At 48.3% G+C, this 26,714-nt stretch overlaps 5 protein-coding genes across 7 annotated transcripts; 2 read left to right on the top strand and 3 right to left on the bottom strand.

The window, feature by feature from the left end:
* Positions 1-839: 839 nt before the first annotated feature.
* Positions 840-7,779, bottom strand: Sra1 (steroid receptor RNA activator 1). The gene is made up of 6 exons (XM_052155240.1): positions 7,686-7,779; positions 4,232-4,343; positions 3,986-4,111; positions 2,249-2,445; positions 1,535-1,643; positions 840-1,406 (listed from the first exon to the last, which is right to left on the bottom strand). Exons 2-6 carry the CDS (start codon positions 4,254-4,256, stop codon positions 1,201-1,203), a joined length of 663 nt encoding a protein of 220 aa, XP_052011200.1. The 5' UTR covers positions 4,257-4,343; positions 7,686-7,779; the 3' UTR covers positions 840-1,200.
* On the bottom strand, positions 4,938-12,010 carry Apbb3 (amyloid beta precursor protein binding family B member 3). Its single transcript, XM_052155244.1, has 13 exons — positions 11,539-12,010; positions 11,107-11,270; positions 10,952-11,028; positions 10,205-10,265; positions 9,876-10,022; positions 9,632-9,759; positions 9,378-9,383; positions 9,123-9,258; positions 8,931-9,015; positions 8,405-8,488; positions 8,017-8,132; positions 7,686-7,877; positions 4,938-5,446 (listed from the first exon to the last, which is right to left on the bottom strand). The coding sequence occupies exons 1-13, from the start codon at positions 11,585-11,587 to the stop codon at positions 5,213-5,215; spliced, it is 1,479 nt and encodes a 492-aa protein (XP_052011204.1). The 5' UTR covers positions 11,588-12,010; the 3' UTR covers positions 4,938-5,212.
* A 75-nt stretch (positions 12,011-12,085) lies between these two features.
* On the top strand, positions 12,086-14,873 carry LOC127663581 (SLC35A4 upstream open reading frame protein). 3 transcript variants are annotated; one of them, XM_052155243.1, is made up of 4 exons: positions 12,086-12,173; positions 13,051-13,149; positions 13,864-14,101; positions 14,775-14,873. In XM_052155243.1, exons 1-3 carry the CDS (start codon positions 12,159-12,161, stop codon positions 14,059-14,061), a joined length of 312 nt encoding a protein of 103 aa, XP_052011203.1. In that variant the 5' UTR covers positions 12,086-12,158; the 3' UTR covers positions 14,062-14,101; positions 14,775-14,873. The 3 variants fall into 3 exon arrangements, with proteins under 3 accessions (XP_052011203.1, XP_052011202.1, XP_052011201.1); XM_052155242.1 differs by lacking the exon at positions 14,775-14,873 and adding an exon at positions 14,207-14,325; XM_052155241.1 differs by lacking the exon at positions 14,775-14,873 and having other exon boundaries at positions 13,864-14,325.
* Positions 14,421-16,206, top strand: LOC127663579 (probable UDP-sugar transporter protein SLC35A4). The gene has a single exon (XM_052155239.1). The coding sequence runs from the start codon at positions 14,454-14,456 to the stop codon at positions 15,426-15,428; it is 975 nt and encodes a 324-aa protein (XP_052011199.1). The 5' UTR covers positions 14,421-14,453; the 3' UTR covers positions 15,429-16,206.
* A 694-nt stretch (positions 16,207-16,900) lies between these two features.
* LOC127663578 (uncharacterized) lies at positions 16,901-26,613 on the bottom strand. The gene is made up of 12 exons (XM_052155237.1): positions 26,530-26,613; positions 25,930-26,007; positions 24,625-24,707; positions 24,002-24,088; positions 22,792-22,925; positions 21,538-21,746; positions 21,396-21,467; positions 20,643-20,700; positions 19,524-19,594; positions 18,984-19,145; positions 17,942-18,100; positions 16,901-17,863 (listed from the first exon to the last, which is right to left on the bottom strand). Exons 1-12 carry the CDS (start codon positions 26,611-26,613, stop codon positions 17,621-17,623), a joined length of 1,440 nt encoding a protein of 479 aa, XP_052011197.1. The 3' UTR covers positions 16,901-17,620.
* Between the last annotated feature and the right edge of the window lie 101 nt (positions 26,614-26,714).

Genomic DNA, 26,714 nt, shown 5'->3' with positions numbered 1-26,714 from the left:
TAGAAATGGCTTTGGAAGCCAGGCGGTGGTGGCGCATGCCTATAATCCCAGCACTCTGGGATCCCTGCAGAGGTAGGCAGATTTTTGAGTTAGAGGCCAGCGTGGTCTACATACAGAGTGAGTTCCAGGACAGCCAGGGCTATACAAAGAAACCCTGTCTCAAAAAAACAAATCCAAAAAACAAATAAGAAATGACTTTGGAGTGGTACTGGAGAGATGGCTCAGTAGTTAAGGGCACTGGCACCTCTTCCAGAGGTACTAAATTCAAGTCCCAGCAACAAAAGCATATCTCACAACCATCTACAATGGGATTTGATGCCCTCTTCAGGTGTGTAAGCATACATGTAGACAGAATACTTAGGAAAATCTTCAGTTTTTTCAGATAATACCTCCACTTCCGACAGAATACTCATGAACATAAATCTCTCTTAAAAAGAAAGAATTTAGGGCCTACACTGAAGTCCAAAATCATGCATTATCTTGTTCAGTAAATCAGATTATCTTGACCTCCAGTATCATTAATCTGGTTGTTGAAATAGAATAGCAACATTTAGGCTGGCCTCAGAGTCACTATGTAGTTGTAATACAGCAAAACCTTGAACTCCTCTTCCTCCATATCTCAACTGTTAGGACCATCGGTGTATGCTACTACACTGGAGAAATGCAGAAATTTGGTCTTTTCTCCTTCAGTTTAAATAGCAGAAAACCCAATCACTGGTTCTGTTCTTTACACCAATACACCAGAGATACAGCAGAAGGATGGTTTCTTCTGACAGGACGTTTCCAGTTGTTTGAATCTGTTCTCAGGCTGAAATATTATCCAAAGATACCATGCCACATTATAAATACACTGTTCAGTCTAATTTTGAGAAGCGCCGGGAGCAATCTGGCTATCCCTATCAAGGTCCTTTTTGATGAATGGGACAAGCAGTAGTATCCATGAAGCAGGGAAGCTGACATCAGAAAGAACCAGTCTGGCATCAGAATGGTTCACCTTTCCTACCCACTTCCCACCATTGAGATGTTTATTGAAATATACATATGAGTAACAAGTGATCTTGCAGTGGCCTAGATAGGATCTTTGGTCAAGCCTAACAAGACCAATAGTCTCCCTGGTGGTAAATAGGAGCCAAGTGAGAAGACGCCTTCCACACTAAGGCATAGGAAGTCATCTGAAGTGAGTCTGGGGAGCCACGGGCATTATGGTGACTGTTGGAAGCCTGGTATTGTCTGGTTCTCAGGTGCCACTGTAGATTTCTCTCCTTTGGCCTCCTCTGAAGATAGACTTCTCTTTTCTGCAATTAATCTTTTTACTCCCACCATCCACTGGCTGACCTCAGTCACGTGGTCAACCATGAGTGATCGATGAATGTCATCTGCTGCGTCCCACTGATGATGTAAAAGTTCTGAAGAGAGATAGGGCTTGAGCAAGTAAATAGCAGTAAGTCTTGTCTTCCATTCCTCCCCTCCCAATCAAGTAAAACCGTACCACCAATTCAGCCATCAACGGGAGGATAAAGGACCCCATCCATACCTTGCACTAGCAGTGCCATCCTCTTCTTTACAGGTCTTGACAACTTCCCTCCAGCCCACTGTTCTTGAAGCAACACCAAGCGTCGGCTGATATCATCACATACCTGCTTCTGAAACAGAAGCCCATCCAGTTCAGTGCTGCTGGCATGTGCTCACTCTGGCTCAGGAGTTTGATTCTTGGACATTAGAGTTCATATTCCTTTACCTAATGCTTAGAGGCGCTCCACTACAAATATGATAAAGCCAATGTCCTCCCAAAAGATATACACAACAAGAATTTTAAATGTTCAATGCCTCCTCCGCCCCTCAGAGACTCATCGTAATGTTCAATATAACATCTGAACATTCGAAGCGGACAATCATGCTGCTTCCGTGTCTTTCAATCCTTTGCCTCCAGAGAGCTGAAGAGACCTTCATACAAAGCTTGTTTGTCTCTCCCAGATGGAGTACAAAATCAACAGTATATTCTGAATGGCTTTGTTACAAAAATAAATAAGTTTATAACTCACTAATAGGAGTTAAATATAACTCATCTCGACAAAGACTCTATTACTGGCTGGTCCTTCAAAAGTCCTGAGGATCCCTCTGACATCAATGTCCCTTTTCCTGGAAAGATTTTGAGAGATTGCTTAAGAGGCTATCAGAAGATCTGTCTTTAGGAACCATACTTGATTGTATAGAAGTCCTTTCCACCCCGTGAAGTGCCACAGCCTACCTTCGTGTGACCACGGCAGTCCTCCAATGCCTGTTCCAGAGGTCTCAGCACATCTTCTATCAGAGTCTCAGACTCAATGACTGGGGAACTTGGGGGCTCCACACCAGTGGCAGGACAGCTCCCCATGGGAGGAGGCCGGGAAGCCTTACTTGAAGGAGGTGGATGATCCACTGGAGGCGGTCCAGAAGTTTCTGGGGCTAAAATGTTTACATCAAGCAATAAGGCTTAGTCCCCTATAATGCTCATTTTATTCCTATCTTCTCATTTCCCTAACTTTGTTCACAAAATTGAATCAAATACAAATTATCATGCCAAGAATGTACAAATAGGCTGCATAGTATCTACTATCAAAAACCACTTCATATTCTATTTTCTCTTCCTCCATTTCCTTTCTTTCTTTCTTTTTTTTTTTTTTAAAGATCTGTTCTACATAGCCTTGGCTGTCCTGGAGGCTTGAGTTTTTTTTAGACCAGGTTCAACTCAAACTCAAAAGAGATCCAACTGCTTTTGAATACTAATTGCAGAAATGTTAAATCTCCAGGTCTCTTATCTCTAACTTATTTAAACTACCTTCAATATTGATTTAAGATTTTAACTCTAGGCCAGGCAGTGGTGGTGCATGCCTTTAATCCTAGCACTTGTGAGGCAGAGGCAGTCAGATTTCTGAGTTCAAAGCCAACCTGGTCTACAGAGTAAGTTCCAGGACAGCCAGGGCTACACAGAGAAACCCTGTCTTGAAGGGAGAAAAAAAAAGATTTAATTCTAACCAGTCTTCTCTATGCATTCATTAGGTGCTAGAGAACCCTAAGGTTCTAATCCTCTCCTTTGGGGATGATATTCAAACCCATTACACCAAATCAAATAGAGCATCCCACCACTTTCCAACCCTACATTTAAAAAAAAAAATCTTTTGGAGCACTCTACTTAAGTCTCTGAACAGGCCAAGTTGTTCTCATCTAAGAGACTGCACTTACCAGTCTCTTGAGCTTGAAATGCTTTTGCATCTTTTAGTTCCTAACTTGTCATATTTCTGTGATTAAATAGCCCCCTCCCCAGATACCTTGGTTACATAGAAACTATTGCTTCCCCTGTTTTCTTTGCAAACTCTCTACCAATATTTCATGTGTCATTTTATCTCGAGCTAATATAGACTGTGGAGTCAAAAACCTGTTAGTTCCCCCCCCCCCCAAGACAGTGAGTGTTTCTCTGTGTAGCCCTGGCTGTCCTGGAACTCACTTTGTAGACCAGGCTGGCCTCGAACTCAGAAATCCGCCTGCTTCTGCCTCCGGAGTGCTGGGATTACAGGCGTGCGCCACCACCACCCGGCTGAAAAACCTGTTAGTTTGTTCACCGTTTTTTAGTTTGCATCCAAACAGTTCCTGGCTCTTGACAGTATTTCGACGGGTGCTCAGTAAATACCAATTAAACAAGTAAATAACATGAAATCTAAGATGCTTATAACACAAAGACTATAGGATCCTGGGGAGTGATCTAGGCATTTGATCGCTCTAAACATTTGAAAACGTCTAAATGAAGAGTATGGAGTCCTTTTATCCAACATACCGTTTACTAATATTTAGAGCTGCAAAAAATCGGGCTCAAAAAGCGCCTGCGCTGAACCTTGGATTCCCAGCCCTTCTTATGGAGTCCTTGAGGAAAATAGGCTGATGGAACAGATTTATTCCAGACACCATGTTTTCTTTTTTGTACAGGATTCTGCCCACGGCCCTCACCCACCTCTAGGGGATCCATCCTGTGGGGCCGCGACCCTCTTAGTAAGGGGAGTGCGTTTGGGTCCGCCAGTCTGAGTCTGTAGCCCGTAGGAGAATTGTGGCGGGTCGTTCCAGCCGCGTTCCTTGTTGCCTGCGAAGGCGAGGAAGTGTGTGAAACGAGACCAGGAACCCAACAGACCAACGGAGGGCACAAGGGGGGGTTGAGGGAACAGGACAAGGCGAGTACCACCAGCCCGCCGGCCGCGCTCACCGGGCTTCACGTACAGCTCCGCCATCTCCACTTCCGCACCGCCAGCGGGGCATCACGTCATTTCCGGGGCGGTAACTCACTCACTCGAGCAGCCTGGTGGTATTGGAGCTGCCTAGAGAGCCCAGCACCAGTTCTTTAAAGGACAACTGGCTAATTATCTGAGGCCCTTATCACACAATACCAAATAGTTTTTTTCTAATGTATCCTAGTTTGCTCTCAGAAGCAAATTCAAACACCGTAAGTTCCTGCCATAGCTAACCACGTATGTCCACCTCTGGAAGGTCACATATCAGTAGGCTGCCCTGCACAATCTTTACATTGGTTTTCTCTAGGCTTGCTAACAAGAGCTCATCTTCAGTACTCAGATATGTCAACTCTTCAGAAGTCTTCTGATATGCGTTGGACAAGTGTCAGCTCCCACAACCCTCTGATAATTCCTGGTTAAACTACATGGTATCTTCTGTCTTCTCTGATTTGGTTGTTTCTCCTCTGAAAGTCTCAGAAGGAACCCTTACAAGTAGGCCTACTTGAATATCCGATAGAAGAAAGCTCTTAGAAACTGTTTGCTGAATGAATGGAGTCAGATTTCCATTATGAACCATGCCCTCTAATTATGACTACAGGCAGTCACCAACATCAAGCATACATACCCACCTCACACAGGCTCATGGCCCCCAGTCTTAGCCCAGGTCAATATACTCATAACTAGTGAGGTCACTGAGGGATTTTTATTTGCAATGATTCTGCTATAAAGTTGCTGAGGTAGAGCCAATTGTCCAGGGCTGGACAGCGGCAAGGAACCAAAGGGCCCAAGGAAAGGGGTGCCACAGGCCTAAGTTACAGTGCAGGGCCTCTCAGTCATCCATATAAACCACGAACTTGGTAATAAGTGCAGAGGAGGCAAGGATCAGGGATGGGCAGGAAGGTGAGAGGCTATAGAACCCTAGGGACTGGAAGAGCCTCTTTCCCTAGCCCTCAAGATCAACTATGGAGAAGAGAAGGTTTAAGCCTGAAGGCATCAAGAAATGAGAAGACACCCCGCTTTCGAGGAGCTGCTCCAGCACCCCCAACCCCTCCTTTGAGTAGAGGGGGAGGAAGAGGGCTGCCTGGAGAGTCCATGGAGCTGGTCCGCTTGAGCCGCAGGCGAGCGCGGGCCTGAGCACCCCAGGCCTTACCCCGAGCTGCTGAGGCCACTAGACACTTCTGGTACTGAACCTAGGAAGAACGGGAATGTGAACATCCAGTTTTCTGCCCCTGCACACCTAAAAGCTTCCATAAGGCAAGAAACTGGCCAAGAATTCGGTTTGATACAATGCCCATAGTCATGTCTCAAGTATCTATAGCATTCCCAGGAACCTCTCAGCAACAAAAACATAAAGCCTGACATTTAGTGAGCACCTAAGGAAAGCTAGATACTGTGTTAAGAGCTTTGAATGATAATGTAATTTAACCTAGTTATTTATGAAGTGCTGCTAAACTCATTTTGCAAATGAGGATAACAATGGTCCCAAGATAACAAATGATTTGTTTAAGGCTATGGTTGGCGATGGTTCTCACCCTTTGGATTGCGACCCCCTACAGGGGTCACATATCAGACATTTACATTACAATTCATAACAGTAGCAAGATCAAAATTATAAAGCAGGAATGGAGTAATATTATGTCTAGGGGATACCACAATATGAAGTCTATTAAAGGATCACAGCATTAGGTTAAGAAACACTGGTCTAAGGTCTCACAAATAGAAAATGTTAGAACTGACATTGACATGTAAGTCTGTCCAGCTGCAAAACTTACACTCTTTTTGTTGTTGTCTGCTTTTTTTTTTTTTTTTTTTTTTTGGAGACAGGGTTTCTCTGTGTAGCCTGGCTGTCCTAGAACTCAATCTATAGACAAAGCTGGCCTCAAAATTACAGAGATCCACCTTCTAAGTGAATGCTGGAATTCATTCACCACCACTGCCTGGCCAAAACATGCACTCTTAACTATACCTACCACTATGAGACTCTCCTCCGCTGGAGGTGGTGGCACACGCCTGTAATCCCAGCACTTGGGAGGCAGAGGCAGGTGGATTTCTGAGTTCGAGGCCAGCCTGGTCTACAAAGTGAGTTCCAGGACAGCCAGAGCTATACAGAGAAAACATGTCTTGAAAAACAACCAAATCCAAAAAAAAAAAAAAAAAAAGAGAGAGAGAGAATCTCCTTCATTTCTCACTGTTCTGTACCAGTCTCTGCAAAACAGATTCTCTGGTGAGGAAAATGTCTATAAACTCAACCCATTCCCAAAATAACTTTCCCAATCAACCTCTTATTTAAATTATTCAGAGCAGATTCTACTTAGCCTTCCTACTTCCTCTTGTAAGCATTGTAGCTTAAGTAGGTAAAATCCACAAATCTCACGTTACTTTCCTGCTTCACACCCTTCACCAGGTCCTTAGAGCCCCTGCCCCAAGCTAATGGAGTTTTCATGACCAGGCTTCTGCCACTCCCTTTGTTCTCCATCCTCTTACAGGCCGTTCATGCCCTGTTCTTTCAGGTGCTCTAATCCACTAACACCGCTCTCATGCCCACGCCTGAGGTTCTCTGCGGTGTCTGCCTCATGTCTCTTCCTCTGGTGCCTTTTTCTCCCCTACCGGTAGCCTTTATGCCTCTTGAGGAGCCATCTCCATCATCATGTGGTATGTATCTTATTTCTGATGTGTTTATGTTCTATTAGAGTATTCTATAATAGCAAAGTCTGTGTGGGCCTTCTATACAGATGAATTCTCTGCATTAATTATAGTAGTTGGACCCTGCAGACACTCATTTGGTGAATTAATAAGTGAATTAAGTGAACTGAATAGTGTAGTTTAAGCATCCTACATTTTTAAAAAGATTTATTTATTTAATGTATGAGTGCTCTATCTGCATGCACATCTGTATGCCTAAAGAAGGCATCAGATCCCATAACAAATGGTTATGAGCCACCATATGCTTGCTCAGAATTGAACTCAGGACCTCTTGAAGAGCAGACAGTGCTCTTAACGTCTGAGCCATCTCTCCAGCCTGCATCCTACATTTTAATGGCCACATACATCAAGAAATATGCTGAATCAGTAAAATGGGGCCCACTCTATATAGCACAACTTCATCCAAATGCTGAAATGTGTTATATGTTATGTGTGTTCATGAGAGAAAGAGAGAGAGAGAGAGAGAGAGAGAGAGAGCACTCCCTATACTTTAAGATAAACAGAAATAGCAATTATTATGTGGAATGCCCTAGACTTCAAATATTGGTAACTAACACAAAACTTAGCAAAAACAGTATTAAAAAGCCAGATATGTTTGTGAACCAGATTTGGCCCTGGGATCACTGGGTTATGATTTAAGGAGAACTGCCCATCTTGAGCCCACTCCACAGTACTGAGTGGCCTCAGGGAAATCCCTCTCCCATTCCCACTCCATCCCCAACTTACCATGCAGGCAGCTTGCACAGCTTCAGAGAGTCCCCCAGCATGAGGCTGGCACCAGAAAGCTGCACACTGGAAGCTCTGACAACCAAGATCAGCGATGAGGCCAAAGGTATGCGGATCACGGCCAACACCAATAAAGGTTACAAGACGAACAGGGCACTGCCACAGTGGTTCTTCCTCGGCACCAGCCTCTGCCTGCCCACATAAAGCCTAATCACTATAAACTAAGCAATGGCCAGACACACTACTTCCAGAACCAAGTAAAGACACACACACCCCACCTCAACATGCCTGTTCACCCTCCAAGGCCCTGAACTTCAACCTTTAGTGGTACCTGAATAGAATGTGCAGTCATCAGAGAGTCAGACACACTGAGCATAGCAGGGACCCAGGTTTTCCGATCCCCCCGAGCAGTGAGAGTACCAATGGCCTCATTCAGCACATCCATACCTGAGGAGATATGCCCACTGTGTTGTCTGGCTTGGATAGAAAGGGTCTCCTGGGAGTTTCTAGAACTCTTTTATTAACTTAGGATTCAAAGAGATGGGAAGAGAATGGATGGAGTTGAGCTTGGAATTCTGAGTTGGAAGAAGGGACATACATACTTCAGGTATATAAGGCCATGCAAGAACTCTTAAAAGACTAGCTACAGCATAGACCTTATTTCACCCATTTCCCCTTTCCTAACACACCCACACCCATCGGCCCCCCTCAGTCCTCACCCATGGCTTTGGTGACTGGTAGGATCCCCATGTATAGTGCCTCATATTTCTGAGCAGCCTGGCTCACTGCATCCAGCAACTCCACTGAAATATACATATCACACACTAAGCAAGCATAGAAATGCAATTACCCCTTTCCCAACCCTTCCTATCTGTAGACTGAAGACAGGGTTTTACTATGTAACCTGGAATTGGCCTGGAACTTTCTATGAAGAATAGACTGACCTTAAATGTGTGACAGTCTTTCTATCTCTGCCTTCTAGGTGCTGGGATTCCAGGTGTGCCTTACCATCCCCAGCTTCCCCACACTAATGAATATGCTAGGACTCAAGCTACTAAAGTTACTCAACTCAAACTGTTGCTAGTAAAGGAAAACCTAGAGAAAACCTCCAATTCACTGCTTGTGGGTCCTTAGGTCTGGACTCTCCTGGGAAAAGCTAAATAACCATGAACCTCAGCCTCCTTACTATCTCTGTCTTTCACAAAAATATCCTGATGTTGCAATGCAACAAGCCCTTCCCCATACCTTGCCTTGGTAAGTCTTCAGGGGAAATAGGATCTGGGGAACAGCAAGCAGCTTCTCCACTGACTCCTACCCTCTCTGACAAGATCTAAAATACAAAGCAGGTAGCATGAGGTACACAGGAGAGACATCAGAGTAAGGGGCCAAGCTCACCCTATCCCAACTCCATATCCCCTGCCCACCACTGGCCTTTACCTGTGCACAGAGCCCCTGTAGAGCACTTGCTATGGCCTTTGCGGGCACATCACAACGAAACACATGACATTTGAGCATACAGCTGTCTTTGTCACCCGCAACAAAAGCAAAGTCCCTGGCAGAAGCAAAAATAAAACTAGTTAGGGGCAGGGGCTTCCAAGTGCCTGTAGAGGCTTCTAAAGTTAGGGTTAAGATATGGCACTCTTGGGATGGGGAAGTCACGGACAGGGCTTAGCACACCTAGTTATTACATACCTGTCACTGTTCCAGAAGCATGTGGGAGCACAGGAGAAAATCAGCCCAGTCTCTCAGAGTCTCTCAGACTCTCCCCTATCTGTCCCTGCTGAGCCGGGCCCACCCACCCCAACCAGGGATGAACCAGGCAGGGAAGGCCGTGCTGGGTCCACATCAGAGGATCTGTGTCCAAGGGTTCAGCATCAGTGGGGATCACAGCCTGCAAGGGGACAGGGGGAAGCAACTCTCGCTCGGGGGAATACAGAAGTCCTCACCGGCCCTTGGAACTGCCCACACCCCATACACGGATGTGAACCAGAGGCTGACAATGGATCAGACTGTGGTCCAGGGGATTCAGCAGGCTCATGGCATCTTTTTTCAGGATCATCAGCATATTCTGGCCCTGCCAAGGACAGAGAGAGAGTTGACAAAGGTGGCTAACCTAGCAAACAAGCAACTCAGGAAAAACCTACCTCTGCTGAGGCATAGGCTGACCCCTTGGGAAATGAGACAGCTCACCTCACCCCAGGCACCATCATGAGGCTGGCTCCGGTTTCGGGTCTGGGCCAGCTGCTGGATACAGTTATTGACAGCAATACTGCTCTTCCCTGGTGCTAGGTCCTCCTCGGGGACCTCTACCCAGCCCAGAGAGCGGACTGCAAAGCACTGACAAGATAGGGAAAAGGAAGTGACAAGATGTTGAGTGGAGTGGCGGATGACAGAAGATCCACACATACAAACTCAGGCAGTCCTACTCTTTACACTTAATGAACCCCACTCTTCACTATTCTGCCCCTCAGCTTTCTCTTGAGATCCCCCAATGTCTTAAACTCATGCCCAATCACTACCTTAGCTCCTGGCTCCAGGCTCCGGACATAGGAATCTTCACTATACCATGTTAGAGAGTTACTGGAACAGAGAGTAGAGACAGTAAAAGGATTAAGATTCCCACATTAGAGGCAATGGTGAAACCTAGCCTACCTGATCGAGTGCAGAACAAAATATATTTGGGACAAGACCCAAAATATAGCCCCACAAATACAAACCCAGAAAAAATAGGGCTCAGAATATAGTAAATCAGCAAAGAGTAGTTTAAAATTTGAAGCAATTCAGGACATAAGATACAGACATAAACTAAAAGACATAGATATGGATATGAATTAAAAATGTGGACAAAAGCTTCAAACCAGAAGAAGACAGTCTAGAACATAGAATAGGAACCCCCAAAAGAAATGAAGCCAGTGGATGGAATCTATTAGAACACGATCGGTCGTGGTAGAGAATACAGAACATAGATCTAATGATAAGAACGTGCAACAGACAAAATTCAAAATACTCAAAATCAAGGACATGAGACAAAGCCAAGTACAAAGAGAGCCCCAAACAGACAAGAGTCCCCAGAAGCACAGTTTAAAAGCAAAATGTGGAGACAGGCATGGTATCTTCTTTATGAGATCCAGGCCAGTTAGAGCATTCATACACAGTGAGACCTGAGACCCTGTCTCAAAAAAGAAAAGCAATTTGTGGATCCAGCTTCATTCCTTTGAGTGCTACAATAACCTCAAGGCTTTCATTTGGCCTGGGCCACCCGTTACCTCCGGTTCAATGAACTGTCCAGGCTGGAGAAAGATCTCCCCTTGGGGGGTCGCAGTTCCCAAATCCCCTCTGTTCCCTATGGAGTAGAGATGAGTCAGTGTAGCAGCAGGCCTGGGACCACTCATAAGTTCAGACTCCCTCCTGTTCTACCTACCCTTCCTGGGTCCTCTGCACCTGCTAGCTCCCAGGTTGGGCGCTGCCACTGAGTGCTACCGCTGGGTACGTGCCAATAATAAGTTCCTGCAGCATCACGGATCTTTCTCCAGCCAGGGGGTAGGCCTGTTTCCCCCTCCAGATTTTGGTCCCCCCACAAGTCATCTACAGGAACAAGACATTAAAGCAAGGACATATGTTATTCATGAACTCCCAACACCCTCGCTCTATCCCATAGGAGACAGCCCTAAACCTAGGTATCAACTCCCATCTTAAAGATAGCACAGGCAAAGATCAAGATTCAATTATGCCCTGGTTCTCATCCCGGAGACGCCAACCACCACCACCTCGTGTTTGAACCTCGGGTAGCCTTCCTTCATCCCTCATCTCCCCCTCGGTTTTTGGTCCTCCCAACCGGACCCTCGGTGCACACCATCACAGTTGACCAGAATGATGGCCAGCATATAATCCTTGCCCAGCATTGCCTCTGCCGGCCCGCGCTCTCAGCCCAAGGCGACCTCCGGAGCTGCAGGGGCCACAAGCCCAGCCTCTCTGCGCCGGAGACCGCCGGGCCAACTAACACCGCGCAAACACTGGGCGGGATAGGGACGGCCTTGGGGAAGGGCAGAGGCGGGCCTGAGATGCTTGCGCGTCTGGTTTCCCGAGTCCTCGCGTGTTTCGGTGCGTATGTCCTACGAAGCGTACTGACACTACGAACTCCGCACTATGAGTTCCTCGGACGGCGGAAGACGGACGAGGAGATCATGCACACTGTGCACGGGGGCACGAATGAGATCATCGCGTGGAGCGTGAGATCATCACGCTCCGACCTTTACCCTTGCACGCGCACACAGCAAAAAACCAGACGGGAGCAGTTCTGTGGCCTGATCGGCGAGGACGGCCTTCACCAAAAGCGCCCCGCCTTCCCCCTCCCCCCGTCCCCGCCCCCGCCCCCGCCCCTCAAAAATGCCCCGGAAGTGCCTCTAAAAATGGAAGTAGCCTTTGACATGAAGAGGCGGGACTGCGCGTGCGCAACAAGTTCGGCGGGGGAAGATGGCGGATGACAAGGTGAGTTGAAAGCCAGGGCTGCTTCAGTCGGCGTGGTATTCACATCCCTTATCCATTTGTTTTGAACAGAGACGTCAGGGATAACCTTTTTTCTGAGTTCCTATACAACTACCTCAACAGTATCGGGGCAGAAGGGTTACCCTTCTGGGGACGGACACGGTACCTTACTATGAGCACACATTCAAACATATTCACTCTGTAACAATCCTCACCCGGGTCCATTCTCTAGCCCCTGAAGTTTGACTTACAGACACTGCGTTTCCAGTCCTCCCTTACCACCACCCTCATTCAAACGCGCCTTGCTCATTCGTCCAATTTCATACTCACATGCTACCAGGCTCAAGTCGTTTAGTCATACTCTTGCTGACAGCTACTTTCTCACATATTCATGTATCATGTTCAGTTTGGAATGGCCTAAGCATATATCAGGTTAGCCTTGAAATGTACATGAAACGGCTTCAACCCATTATCCACAGTTGGTCTGGAAACCCACTGTCGCTCACAGATTTCCTAATAGCCTGCGAGTTTCTTAGGTATTGGAACACAGTAGTTAAAGAAGGCAAATGACCATTTTCGGCAAGCTTGTGCTTTAGTCGTAGTGCTTCCTATATAAAGTTAAAATGGAAGTTCCTCTGCTTGCTATATGATTCTGTAATTGTAAGTTCCTGGTGCACTCCACCCGTCACCTCCCATGTGCATCTTTTCAGTGTCTGTCTTCCTTTATCACTGCCGTCTCTGGAAGGCTTAGTAGGAAGAGATTTATTTGGTTCTTCCCATCATCCCTCCCACAGCTCACCTAGTTCCTAGCCTCTGATAAAATTGAGCAGGGCATGGGACTGGGTCATGTCTGCTGGAGCCAGCCTCTCCCTTGTCCTAGGATTCTCTGCCCAAGCTTAAGGACCTGACATTTCTCAAGAACCAGCTGGAGCGTCTACAGCAACGTGTGGAAGATGAAGTCAACAGTGATGTAGGCCAGGTAAGGGTCCAGTTGCTCTTAGAAATGTTGAAAAAGAGATTTTTTTCCTTTTTTTTTTTTTTTTTTTGCAGTGGATGTTGAGGGCGCAAGACAAGTCTCCCTGAGAAAATAGCACTTGAACTGGTTGTTGTGGTGCACACAGGTTGAAGGCCAACCCGGTCTGCCTAGGAAGCTGCAGGCTAGCCTCTGCACAAGGCCAGTGCTACACACAAGAGACTTGTCGACAAACCAGAAAGTGGGGAGAAGGGAATAGTACTTGAGCTGAGATTGTACGTGGGTTTTAAATAGACGAAGGGTGTGAGTGTGTGTGAGAGAGAGAGAGAGAGAGAGAGAGAGAGAGAGAGAGAACATTCCAGGTACTACAGAGATAGAGCCTTGGTGATAAGCAGCATTACAAGCATGAAGCAGGAGTAAGGAGGTTAGTTTGTAGTCATCAGAGACCATATTTGGAAATGAAGCTGGTGAAACGGAGGGACTCGGGTTCCTTGGAATGCCTCGTTGGCATTCTGGCTGAATGGGGTTCTGGTTCAAGTCCACTGAAGGCTTGGGACTCCTATGTTCTTTTTTGAGCTCCAGAATTTAGAGACAGTCTTTAGAGAAAAGAACCCAGCTGTCAGCAGTGAGGAGCGGGTGACGAATGCTCCAAGCCCAGCTTAGCTCCTAGGCAGAGAAAAGGAGAGCACACTGATTTCCCTGTGTGGTTTTTCCCTGCAGGATAGCTCTGTCGTGTCCTCCCCATTCTTCAAGGGATTCCTGGCAGGATACGTGGTGGCCAAACTGAGGGCATCCGCAGTGCTGGGCTTTGCAGTGGGCACCTGCACTGGCCTCTACGCAGCTCAGTCATATGCTGTACCCAACGTGGAGAAGACACTGAAGAACTACTTTAGGTCACTACGAAAGGGGCCTGACTAGACCCTTTAGGGGAAGCAGGAGCAGCATGTTGGGCCTGCAGGTAGAGACCTTTCTATCCCAGGCATTCTCTCTGGCTTCCCCTGCCTTTGTTCATGTGCTAACTCCACCTATTCTGCCTCTCTCGTCCCTGCCTTTGTTCCTGCAGAGAGTGGACAGTGCTTTGGCAGCCTGCATCCTAGACCCCTTCCCTCCCTAATTCCATGGGACCGACCCCCAAAACTCTGGGTTATGAATTCCCTCTTCAAGACCTAACTGGAATGTGCAGCTGTCTCTGACCCTCAGTGTTCTCTCTGGTGACCGTACCACAGTTCTATGTTCAACTTCCTACAAATGTGTCCCAGTCCCTCTGTCCCTTGCTAGCTACCCAGGCCATCCAGGGTCTGGTGTGGGCCATGAGTGTAGAAGATGGGGGTGTGCCAGGCCTAGCCCGCCCGAGACAGGCTCGCTGGACCCTGTTGCTGTTCCTGTCCACTGCCATGTATGGTGCCCACGCACCGTTCTTAGCACTGTGCCACGTGGATGGCCGAGTGCCCTTCCGGCCCTCCTCAGCTGTGTTACTCACTGAGCTGACCAAGCTCCTGTTGTGCGCCTTCTCCCTCCTGGTAGGCTGGCAAACATGGCCCCAGGGCACACTACCCTGGCGCCAGGCTGCTCCTTTTGCACTATCAGCCCTGCTTTATGGCGCCAACAACAACCTGGTGATTTATCTGCAGCACCACATGGACCCCAGCACCTATCAGGTGCTGAGCAATCTCAAGATTGGAAGCACAGCTCTACTGTACTGCCTCTGCCTTGGACATCGCCTCTCTGCGCGTCAGGGGTTGGCGCTGCTGCTGCTGATGGCTGCAGGGGCCTGCTATGCATCAGGTGGCTTTCAGGAACCCATGAACAGCCTTCCTGGGCCCCCATCAGCAGCCGGAGCCCGTCCCATGCCCTTGCATATCACTCCACTGGGACTTCTGCTCCTCATCCTATACTGCCTCATCTCTGGCTTGTCCTCCGTGTACACAGAGCTGATCATGAAGCGACAGCGGTTGCCCTTGGCTCTTCAGAACCTCTTCCTCTATACTTTTGGGGTGATCCTGAACCTTGGACTGTATGCCGGCAGTGGCCCGGGCCCCGGCTTCCTAGAGGGTTTCTCTGGATGGGCAGTGCTTGTGGTACTGAACCAGGCTGTAAATGGGCTGCTCATGTCAGCTGTCATGAAGCACGGCAGCAGCATCACGCGCCTCTTCGTCGTGTCCTGCTCGCTAGTGGTCAATGCTGTGCTGTCAGCAGTGCTGCTACAGCTGCAGCTCACAGCCGTCTTCTTCTTGGCCGCATCACTCATTGGTCTGGCTGTGTGCTTGTACTATGGTAGCCCCTAAGTCCTTGACCACCTCCACTTGTGACTGTGTAGATTAGATGCCACCACCAGAATCACCTCCCATCCCCCACTGCGTTCCCTAGCAGCCCTGTAACAAGTGCCTTGTAAGAGAAGCTAAGGTGTCCAGGTCAGCCTTCGCATGTTCAGGTGGGAGGGTCACCCCTAAGAGGTATAAAGAGTGGGCTTGGTGAAGGAAACACCTAACTGCACTCCTGTACTCCTTCATACTCAAGAGCTCGGAGCCCCAAACCCAGGCCTGGGCAGCCTGTCCTTGAAGAGCCCTGCCTTGTCCTGCATGTCCATGGCTGCTCCAACTGAAGCTTCAGTCTTCTTACCTGCTGTGGTCACTCCTGAAGACTGTCCTGAAGCTTGGTGCTGACTGCTCGAGCCCAGCGTGATTTCCACATAAGAGATGCTTAGTCTGTGGTGCCACAGTGCTGTTCCCCTTACCACCCACTCTTCTGCAAAGGTTGGAGGGAGCTGGGCCTTGACTCATCTCAGGGAACATTGCCCCTGGGCTCTGGCTTGAGCCTACGCTCCTGACCCCTGTGCTCACTCGAGAGCCCTGTTGAAGCCTACTTTACCTCGGAAGCACTTAGGAGGTACTGTTCTTCCCACTCTCCGTGGTGTCCTCACTTCCGACAGCTTGGGAGGGCTCTGCAGAGTAACCAGGGACCAGGTCCAGAAAATGTTTATAGCCAATCAGTGTCTAACTACTTCAGCAATAAGGTCTTAATAAAGTGTTCTAGGGTGTAGGGTGCTTCCTACAACCATTTATAGCTGCCCTGTCTTCTGTGTTTCATGGCTCCCCACAAGCATGATTTTCCTAACCAAGCTTCCTAAGTAATTTTGGAGTAACATTTAGAGTGGGAGAAAATGATTCTCCCAGCTGTCGCCAGTGGCATTGTTCCTTTTGGGAGCTCTGTGGATCTGAGACGGTTTTGACCAGTTATGGTGGGGCAGGTCTGTGATCCCATCTCTGTGAGGTAGAGAAGGAAGACCTCAGGTTTAAGGTCAGGCTGAGTTGCTTGATGAGACCATGTCTCAGTCGGAACCATTGAGAGCGTGTGATGATGCAAACTTGTCACTCTTCTGGGGAGATAGAGGCAGAAGGACCAAGAGTACAAATGGAGCTGGTTTAGTGGTTAAGTTTATAGAAGTTTGCTCTTGTAGAGAACCCAAATTCAATACCCAGACACCCATAACTCCATCTCCAGGGGGTCAGCACCTCAGGCCGCCATGGCGGTCATATATCCCAGCCTCAGCTACATTTGAGTTGTCCTCAAAGAAAATGAAGAGCTGAGATGGTTCAGGAACCAAGTACTTGTCTACGTGTATAACGCCCTATCTGGGCCCCAGCACTGAAAAAAAAATTTTTTATTCTTTTAATCACCTTAAGCTCTGAGGAATTTAGAGATTCTTGGGAATAGAAAATACTCAGCCCAGCAGAACGAATTAGGCTAGAAGTTCAAACAAACTAGGACACTTAAGTCCACAAATATGTCTTGGAGCAGGGTTTCACATCATAGTCCAGGCTAGCCTGGAATGAATTCTATAGCCCAGGCTATCCTCAAATTAGAAGCAATCCTCCTGCCTCAGCCTCAAGAATGCAGAGTTTATGGGCCTGAGGTGGCATACCTAGCTACTGTTCTGACTCTTACTCCTTTGAAATCCTGGCCAGGGAAACGTCAGATCCTCCTCTTATGGTAGAATACTAGGTGGGCTTCTCAAAACAAGAGCTGGTTGTCCTGATGCCAGCATACAGTCCCAGCACTCTGAAGTTGGAGGCAGGAAAGCCAGTAAGTAAAAATCATTCTTAGTTATATAGCAAGTTCCAGGTCAGCCTGGGCTGAGACCATGTCTCAAAAAAGAAAAGGTGGCAGGGTTAGAGCAGTAGTTCAAAGGTAAAGAAGATGCTTGGTGTGCAGAGGCCTTGGGGTCTATCCCCAGCACAGGAAGAAGAGTGGTCCCTCTGCTACTTATCTGACTGTCCTTGGGCAGTTACTAGTACAGGTTTTCTCTGAATGAGGGTCAAATGGCACAAACACAAGAGCTGAAAAAAAAATCTTCGAAGTATTGGGTACTTAGCAGAGATTGGTACAAGGAGACAGAGTTGGTGGTGGTGATGGTAGGTTTCTGTAATGAGAGCCATTTTTGTCGGTATGCCCCCACCTTCCTCTCCCCTCTGGACCTTCATGAATGAGGACAAAGGAAAGTAGCCCCAGAGTGTTCTGGGTCAGATTTTTCTCCAGGCAGGACTCCAGTGCTGCTGGCCCTGTCTGCACTCTGCTCAGGCTGCTGGTTCCGGGCCTGGAGTTCCTGGTTCTTCAAGGCCAGATCAATGGTGTCTTGGAGGATGCCAGCCAGCAGACTGCGGTGGTGGCATTCTGTGGCCATGGCCTTCTCCTCCCACATGCCCTGCCATGCTCGGAATACCTGTGTGCAGATTCAGAGGTGCTTGCTGGTCCATCAGCCTTGGCACCAACTTAAGGCCTGCCCTCTGTCTCCACTGACCTGCAGCAAGTGGCATGTCCGAGCACGGGTGGCCTGGACATACAAGTCATATAGGGCCACCAGATCTTGCTCTGCCATGTCCCGTTCCGCCTGCAGCGCTTCCACCCGAAGCTTCAGCACTGCCTGCTCCTTCCATGGACTCTCTCTCTCCTCGCAAGCCTGCAAAGATAAGTTGTACTTTTGGGTGAGTGACACCTCTGTGCAAGGCTTTGTGCTAAATATTTCATGCATATGATCTCATGTAATCCTTAACAGCCTTATGACAAAGTTTCCCTTTTGCAGATTTGCAAACAGTGCATCGAGGAAGTAATCTAATTGACCAGATCCCCATGGCTACCCCTGGACAGAGCTGAAACTGAAAGGACACATGCTTTCAAGAGTTCCCCGTCCTCACTAGTGTTAAATCCAGACCCAGAGACGTGACACGCTGCCTCTGGAACCTTCTCTCTGACTACACTTTCTAGGCTCTAGCCAGACAGAACAATCAGTGGTTTCAGTTTTGCTGCTGTTTCCCTCTGTTCCCAATTCTGCCTTACCTGAGAACACATACCCAACTGCCACATACACAAGTTTGTTTGTGTGTGTGTGTGTGTGTATGTTTTCAGGGAGAAGATGGGAATGAGACAGGGTCTTCGTTATATGCTAACCTGTCCTTGAACTCTTCAGCCTCCTGGGTGTGAAGAGGCCTATACTGTGGTAGTGGTATGTGGCCACATATTTTATCTCTTAAACAACTATTGACTGAGCACCCTCATGGAACTAACTGCAGTGACTTCCTGGGCTGACTCTAGTTCACCTCTGGGTCTCTCCTTGGGCCCAGTGCCCACTGACACCCAGGCCAGCCTGGGTAAAGAGGACATCATTGTTCCCACCTGCCTGTGGCTGCCCCTCATAGCAAACAGCTCTGAGTATGGCCTCTTCTGTGTCCCACAAGGCTGAGAGGGGCGTGGCATGCACATGGACCAGCTGTTTATGATCCCGGCTAGACCCTGTCACAGTGTCTGGCCTAGGGACAAGGAGTTCCATGCTTCTCCCTCTGCACCTCCTCTGCTGCCGAGCCTTTATTCTGTTCACAGGCCACTTCCTTCTGGTGTCCCAAATGTTCCAGCGCTTCTTGGATCCAAATCCGGTGTTCCTCTTGAAGTCTCTGCCTCCGGGCCTGGGCCAGAAAGAACTGCAGGGCCACATCTGGGGCTTGACTGGCCTAAATGACGGGCATGATTTGAGGTTTAGTCAGAAAGCAGGGCATCTGGAACAAACACCAACCTTTCCAACAGAACTTCAATGCTACAGCTGATCACAGAATCTAACTGGCCTGGGAGGGTCCACAGACTGAGATGAGACTTGGGAGGCCATGAGTGGAGAGAGGAAATGCCCCGGCTGATGCATACTATAGTAGTAGAAGGACCCCACCACTGTGATCCATCCTGGTAGGTCAGCAGCTCCTCCCCATGAGATCCAGGGAACCTTTAGGTCCATGTCTGCAGAAGCTCCATTCCTCCCTGATGACAGCACAGGGCTTGAGGCCCCATTAGTCCCCCAACTTTTCTGTTGTTTTGGGGGGTATGTGAAGTGTTATTACCTGTTCCTCACAGTGCCTGAGGGGATGCTTTAGGCGAAGCCCAGACCCTAGAAATCCTCTTCTTCCTGCCTCTTGAGGAAAATGTCACAAGTCACTTAAAAGTGTACACACACACACACACACACACTGTAGAGGGGATGAATAACAATGCAAATAAAGCTCATGGCAGTAAAACACTCCCTGGGGGCAGGGATGGGGGGTGGGCAGGGGTGTGTGGCTAACAAGCCTAATTCCCTATCCTAGGTCAGTGAAAATAGGTTATGAATGTTATGAATATGCAACTGCCAAAAAACAAAAAAGGGGGGGAAAGAGGACAGGCATGGTGACACATGTTCATAACCCCACACGCAGGAGGCACAAGGAGTAGGATCTCTGAGTTCAAGACCAGCCAGGGCTACATAGTGAGACTGTCTCGAAAAGGAAAGGAAAGGTAAGAGAAGGGAGGGGAGGGAAGCGGAGGGGAAGGAAGGAAGGGAAAGGAAAAGAGAAAAGAGAAAAGAAAAGAAGAGTTCCAGGACAGCCAGGGCTACACAGAGAAACCCTGTCTCAAAGAAAAAAAAAAAAAAAAAAAGAAAGAGAGAAGAAAGAAAGAAAGAAAGAAAGAAAGAAAGAAAGAAAAAAGGAGAGGAGAGGAAAGAAAAGGAAAGGAAAGAAAGGGGCTGGGTTCATGATTGTTATGAATATGCAACTGCCAAAAAAAAAAAAAAAAAAAAAGCGCCTTGAGACAAGTCCTGGAAGACAGTGCCCCCTTTTGGACCAGAAAGGCTTCATCTAAAGCACTGATTCTCAACCTGTGGGTCGCGACCCATAGTAAGTGAAAGGAAACTCGTTTTAGGGGTCGCCTATGCCCACCGGGAAACCACCTATGACCACTGGGAAAACATGGATGTTCCCTTTGTGATTCATAACCGCAACAACATTACAGTTAGGACCATAGCAATGATAATAATTTTATGATTGGGCGGAGGGGGTCATTACCACAGGAGGAATTGTATTAAAGGTCACAGCATGGGGAAGATAGAGGAGCGCAGGACCCAATGGAATTCAAGCGTCCCATCCCAGAGCCTGCAGTGAGACATCTGTGACCCTGGGCTGCTCACAGGTCCTCAGTTTGCTTACCTGACAGATGAGCCGAGTATCTTCCTTGCTTAAAGTAGTTCGGAGACTCGCCTTTAGCCTTCAAGGGACAGACCGAATGTCTCCTTAGATCTACAAAGCCTGTGTGCCCGGGCTGCCGCTAGCACCACTCTAGTCCTGACTCTCTGTCTCTGTTCTCCAGCAAATTAAGTTGCTTGCCATTCCCCAAAGATATCAAAAGTATCTGCTGGTTTCAGTTTCTGCCTAGAATGTTCTTCATTATCTTTATACAGTCCATCAGAACTCACTTCCTAGGGGATCTTGCTTTCCTCTGTTTTCAAGGCATGTTGATGTCTGAGTCAGGGGCTGCCCAGCTTTTCAGAGCACTGACCGCAGCAATGTAATTGTCTCTTCTCAGACTAAATTGTACCAGGTCAGGGAACTCCCGGGCCAACATGGCTCTGTACCTAGTACCCAGCATGTGGTGCATGGTCAACAAATAGTTGGGAATCATTAAATAAGTGGAGGGCTAGAGAGAGAGGTGGCTCAGTGGTTAAGAACACTGACTGCTCTTCAAGAGGTCCTGAGTTCAATTCCTAGCAACCACATAGTGGCTCACAACCATCTGTAATGGCATCCGATGGCCTCTTCTGGTGTGTCTGAAGAGAGTGACAGTGTATTCATATAAATAAACAAATAAACAAATCTTTATTAAATAAATAAATAAATAGAATACTCTGTTAACAAAGAAGAGGAAGTGGACATGTATCCAAGAGTTTGAATGAGAAAATTTACCTGAGGTTCACAGAGCCTCACAGTCTCAGGCCCTCTGGAGGCGTGGCTTCTTGAGCCCCAGGCTTTCACCACCTAGGAGGTAAGGACTCAGTGGGTATTGGCCCCCTCTGAGGAAGCTGTCCCTGTGTCTCACCTTGCTCACCTGGAGTTCCCAGAGTGCCCTTTCCAATTGGTTCAATCCTCCATCTGTCAGGGTGTCTCCAAGAAGGCCTAAACGCAGCGTCTTCAGGGTGGCCCTGCGGGCCCTCATCTCCTCTCCTGCATTCCACAGGGTGGGTTTCACCTCATTCACCTGCACTCGCTTTCTTGAGGCCCCCAACAGAGCATTCTGGAGCAAACTTGGGGAGCTACCTAGAAAGAGACAACACCCTAGACTAACACCTTAGCTGTGCTTGTGGCCAAGGCATGATAGCAAGTTCAAGGTTTAGTTTTGAAACTTAGTGAATCCATCTCAAAAGAAAAAGTCAAAGAGGCTAGGGATGTAGTTGAGCAGTAGACTTGCCTACTATGTGTTTGGGTCCTAGGTTCAATCCCCATTCTAAAATGATCATCATCTTATTCATAGTCATCATCATCATCATCATCACCACCACCACCACCACCACCACCACCACCACCACCACCATCATCTCATCATCTAATAACTCTTATTTGACTTTTACTGTGCTTGATGGGCCTGTGCTCAGGCTGCTATTGGATTCATCTTTTTATCCACAGCAACTCTAAACCATCTGCCTCTTAAAGCCTGCGACATTAATCAGAACATAAAACTAACCTGCAGATAAGCACACATCTGCCCCTGCCTACACGTCTGCAATGCCTGCAGACATAGGCTAATTTTATATTCTGATTAACATCTTGAGGGTTGCGATGTTCCAACTTACCTTCTCCCATCAAGTTAGGTACAGCAGGAAGTCTGGGAACTGCTGGTCAAATGAATGTCGGTTGTGGAGACAGAAGGTCAGACTGGCTTTTTTTTTTTTTTTTAACTTAATGAAAACTTTGAAACATAGATCAATGTAGGCCACCTGTCTACCTACCTCCAGCTTTAACTGCTGCCCCTCCCCCAGGTGTTGGGAATCAACTCCAAGGCCATAAGTATCTAGGCAAGTGCTTTAACATGAAGCTGTCCTCCAACCGTGTGATGGTGATGTTGTTTTCCAGCCTTTTACACCTGAGACCATCTGGCTGTGTATCTCATTCTGGCCCGAGTGTGCAGTACTCCTACCCCAGTCTTCAGAGTGTCTACTCTACATCCATGCCGCACCTCCCTGAATGCTGGCCCACCCAGCAAATCAGGCTCTCTCACTGAGTCACAAGTGGGCAGGGACTGGCAGGTCAATAGCATGAAGCAAGCTGAAACTTTCCGAAGGACCCCAGCCCCACTCTCAGCTACCTCTCGGGTCCAGACGAAGAAGTACCCCACAGTAGCTGTTTGCCGCCAGGAGCCAGGAGACGATCCAGGGCAGGGAGCCCTCCACCTCCTCCCCAGCAGCAGCTCCAGCCAGTACTTGCAGCAGGGGGCAGTCTCTGCCAGGGGGAGGGAAGAAAGGCCAGGTCGGCCCCGTGGTAGATGGGAGGAGTAACCCTGGCCGGAAGTACCCAATGAGAGAGATGTTTACAGCTTTCTTCATACCACCAGAGGCTAACAGGGATTGCTGCTCTTGCCGAGGACCTAGGTTCAAGTCCCAGCATCCATGTCAGGAGGTTCAAACCTGCCTTACCTCCAATTCTAGGGAATCCAAAATCCTTTTTTGTTTTGTTTTTGTTTGTTTGTTTTTTGATACAGTGTTTCTCTGTATAGCCCTGGCTGTCCTGGAACTCAAAAATCCACCTGCCTCTGCCTCCCAAGCGCTGGGATTAAAGGCACGCCACCACGCCCGGCTATAAATGAGTATTTTTTTTTTTTTGGTTTTTTTTTTTTTTTTTTTTTTTTTTTCTAGACAGGGTTTCTCTGTGTAGCCCTGGCTGTCCTGGAACTCACGCTGTAGACCAGGCTGGCCTCGAACTCAGAAATCTGCCTGCTTCTGCCTCCCAGAGTGCTGGGATTACAGGCGTGCGCCACCACCGCCCAGCGAGTATTTCTTTTTTTTTTAAACAAAAAACTCTTACATAATAAAAGAAAGAAGAAACCTTAGAATACCCTAGTATTCAGGTTACTTTTGTCCCTTTCTTCGTTTGTTTCTATTTTGTTTTTAGACACTTCTGAATTAGGAAATATTTCCATGATGTTTAAGCATCTTGCAAATTGGCCTGAAATGATTATTTGCTGTGACTACTTGAAGTCGTCGTTATTTTTGAACACTGAGGGAACAGGGCATAAAGATGGGCTGGCTACTTGGGGGTTTTCCAGTCTCAGCTTCAAACATTTAGATTCACATCGATACTTTGGCCTCCACCTCACTCCACTGAGGCTTACGGGTCTCTCGGTAGCTGCATGATCCTCAAGATACCTCGCCACAGCTGCTGGGCTTCAGGCCCAGGGCAGGACACGGTTAGAGTGAGCAGAGAGCAGGCCCTGCAGAGGACGTGACAAGAGCTCAGGAATGAAGCCTAGATTTGTGCCGGGACTGAGGGTAAGTGGATGACAAATGTCTGGTCCTCACCTGCCTTCGCTCCCAGCAGCCTTTAGGTATAGCGCAGAGGCAGCTTGGGCATCAGACACCTCCACTTCACTGGCATCTTTCACCACCCTGAAGTAAGGGGAAGCTGAACACAGCCTTTCAGCTCCTGTGCTACGCAGGTACCTCTAGCGTGTCTGGGTGTGAAGCCCGTGACAGTGTTGGTAGCACGCAAGAATCACTCCAAAGGCTCGGAGCTCAGTATGCCTCCTTAAGTGTCTCTCATCTTCCTAACCTTGTTTTTAACCTCCTATGGTCTTCCCAGGAAGGGGAACAGGTTAGTTGGGACCATTTCAAAGATGGGAAAAACTGTTCGCTGAGGTGTTCAGAACCCCTCAGTGTGATACTGGACTAATTCAGGCCATGAAGGTGGGCGTGAGAATTGAAATATATTTGATATGAGAGCAATACGATGTATAGGCATGGGATGAAGGAAAGAGAGTTGGAAGAGAGTTCAGGGAGCCTGTCTAGACCCAAGTAAGCGTGACTGCAAGCTCAGGGCTTCCTATCCCTGGGATGGCAGAGTAAGAACCTCTAATAGCTTATCTTGAAGATGTCACTGTGACTTTAAGGCAAGCGCCCCTGTCCCATTGGGCCTCAACACTTACAAGCCCAGAGGGGTCACATCCAGTACTGGCAGGTCCTCCAGACATGGGGAGAGCAGGTCCTGAGTTTGTCCACTGTGGCTAATCTGGGATCACACAAAGACAACTGTCATAAGCTAAGCCTTTCCCCTCCTGTAGGTCCCACTGGTTAAGTGAGATCAAGAACTTTTGGCCATTTGAATGAATGGAAATCTGTAACAGGCGGGGGTGGGGAGGTGGGGGTGATCTCAAGGACATGCCAGAGACCTGGGATAGGAGAGATACCCAAGAATCAGTGGGAGTGACTTTAGCTGTGCATCTCAGCATCGGGAATAGGGGACCTGAAGATGCCACCTCCCAGAGCCAGGCAGGAATCCCAGTGGATCGATAGGGACACCACCCCACCCACAAGAAATGCAGGAACAGGGGATGGAGCAGAGGGGATGGAGCAGAGTCTGATGAAGGAATGGCCAAGCAATAACCAGCCCAACTAGAGACCCAATCCCTGACACTAGTATTGATACTCTGTTATGCTTGAAGACAGGCATCTAGCATGGCTGTCCTCTGAGAGGCTCCACCCAGCAGCTGACTCAGATGGATGCAGACACCCACAGACAAACAGTGGGTGGAGCTTGGGGACTCTTACAGAAGAGCTGTGGGAAGGGCTGAGGGCTTGGAAGAGGATAGGAACTCCATAGGAAGACCAACGAAGGCACCTAACCTGGACCCTGAGGCTCTCAGAGACTGAACCACCAACCAAAGAGCATTCAGGGGCTGGATCTAGGCCTTCCCACCCCTGCACATATGTAGCAGGGTGTACAGCTCCGTCTTCATGTGGGTCCCAAACAACTGGAGCGGGAGTTATCCCGAAAGCGGTTGCCTGTCCGTGGGATATGTTCTTCTAGCTGGGCTCCCTTGTCTGATCTCCGTGGGAAAGGATGCACCTAGCCACGCAGAGACTTGATGTGCCAGGGTAGGGAGATACCCAGGGGGGTCTCCACCCTCTCAGAGGAGAAAGGGAGGGAGGATGGGAGGAAAGATTGTGGGAGGAGGGTAGCTGGGAAGCAGAGGCAGCGATAAGGATGTAAAGTGAATAAAGAAAAATAAAGAAAACTATTTAAAAAAATAAAATGACGTAAATGTGATCCTGAAGAGGCAAGCCCAGGTTGAAGTAGCAGAGTGGGACTGGACCCATCCCTCCTCTCACTCTCCACAAGCATCCCTGGGGTTCTGTGGTGTCACTTAGCCCCGCCTTCCCTCTTAGCCCCGCCTTCCCTCTTAGCCCCGCCTTCCCTCTTTTCTTTTGCCTCTGCCCCCAGCCCCCTTTACCTGCACCAGACCGAGAGTACAAAGCACAGGGTCAGATCTGCAGCGAGGCAGAGCTTCCTCAAACAGCATCTGCAGGACCTAATGTAGGGAGAGGAGCTCAGTGGGGATGAGAAAACACCCTTCTGTCCCTCAGTGCTGGTTACATGGTAGACAGAACAGAAAGGATTCAAGTCTCCAACCCTAGACCTCATGCCCCGAAGGCTGAAAAGCAAGCAGGCATCTTCTGTAGGCCTTACTGTAGCTGGGTAGTGGGTGTGGTAAGGTTCTGAGGTAGCCATTTTGATTTGGGGCTACTTTGAATGAAACCTTGGTAGTAAAGCTCTCAAGTGTAGTTATCTGTGGTGTTGCAAGACATGTAAATGTTAGAGCTCCAGGGATCTGATTTGTGGTGTCGCTTCTCCCAGATTCGCCCATCCACGAGCCACGGCTTCCATCTTCTTGGCTGCATGAAGCAACCTTGGTAAAATGTCCTTCAAGGACCACCGTGTGCCGCAGTCTGGCTAGTCCCTAGTCAGTCCCTAGTCTGACTGGGGTGAGCAGGCAAAGATTTCCCAAATAATATTTGAATATTAGGATACCTGTGTGCTGGTGGCACCTTACCTGAGGCACAAACCTGGGCGCCTCTAGTTCCTGGCCCTGGAGCAGGAGGGCTGTATTGTACCCTTGTCCCACAGTGGCCAGCATGGGTCGGATTTGTGTCAATAGCTCCTGCTCTGCTTCCTGTAGGAACACACAGGCACACCCCTCTGTCAGGTGACAGCATGCCCTGAGCAAAAAGACTGAGC

Source organism: Apodemus sylvaticus, chromosome 13 (genome assembly GCF_947179515.1).
Source record: "Apodemus sylvaticus chromosome 13, mApoSyl1.1, whole genome shotgun sequence".
NCBI lineage: Eukaryota > Metazoa > Chordata > Mammalia > Rodentia > Muridae > Apodemus > Apodemus sylvaticus.
The sequence above is the reverse complement of the archived record's forward strand: the minus strand, read 5'-3'. Positions and strand labels throughout refer to the sequence as shown.

Excerpts from the sequence above, each read along its gene's own strand:
- LOC127663579 (XM_052155239.1), top strand. The coding sequence starts at position 14,454 with ATGAGTGTAGAAGATGGGGGTGTGCCAGGCCTAGCCCGCCCGAGACAG.
- LOC127663578 (XM_052155237.1), bottom strand. The coding sequence starts at position 26,613 with ATGCTGGCCACTGTGGGACAAGGGTACAATACAGCCCTCCTGCTCCAG. Across the intron at positions 21,468-21,537 it reads GGGCACTCTGGGAACTCCAG|GTGGTGAAAGCCTGGGGCTC; the intron begins GTGAGCAAGGTG and ends CTTACCTCCTAG. Across the intron at positions 18,101-18,983 it reads AAGGCTCGGCAGCAGAGGAG|GCTTGCGAGGAGAGAGAGAG; the intron begins GTGCAGAGGGAG and ends TTATCTTTGCAG.
- Apbb3 (XM_052155244.1), bottom strand. The coding sequence starts at position 11,587 with ATGCTGGGCAAGGATTATATGCTGGCCATCATTCTGGTCAACTGTGAT. Across the intron at positions 10,023-10,204 it reads GCCTGGAGCCAGGAGCTAAG|TGCTTTGCAGTCCGCTCTCT; the intron begins GTAGTGATTGGG and ends CTATCTTGTCAG. Across the intron at positions 8,489-8,930 it reads TGAAGACTTACCAAGGCAAG|TGGAGTTGCTGGATGCAGTG; the intron begins GTATGGGGAAGG and ends TGTATATTTCAG.
- LOC127663581 (XM_052155243.1), top strand. Across the intron at positions 13,150-13,863 it reads TCAACAGTGATGTAGGCCAG|GATAGCTCTGTCGTGTCCTC; the intron begins GTAAGGGTCCAG and ends TTTTCCCTGCAG.
- Sra1 (XM_052155240.1), bottom strand. The coding sequence starts at position 4,256 with ATGGCGGAGCTGTACGTGAAGCCCG. Across the intron at positions 4,112-4,231 it reads GGAGCTGTACGTGAAGCCCG|GCAACAAGGAACGCGGCTGG; the intron begins GTGAGCGCGGCC and ends TCGCCTTCGCAG. Across the intron at positions 1,644-2,248 it reads ACTGCCGTGGTCACACGAAG|AAGCAGGTATGTGATGATAT; the intron begins GTAGGCTGTGGC and ends CTTCTGTTTCAG.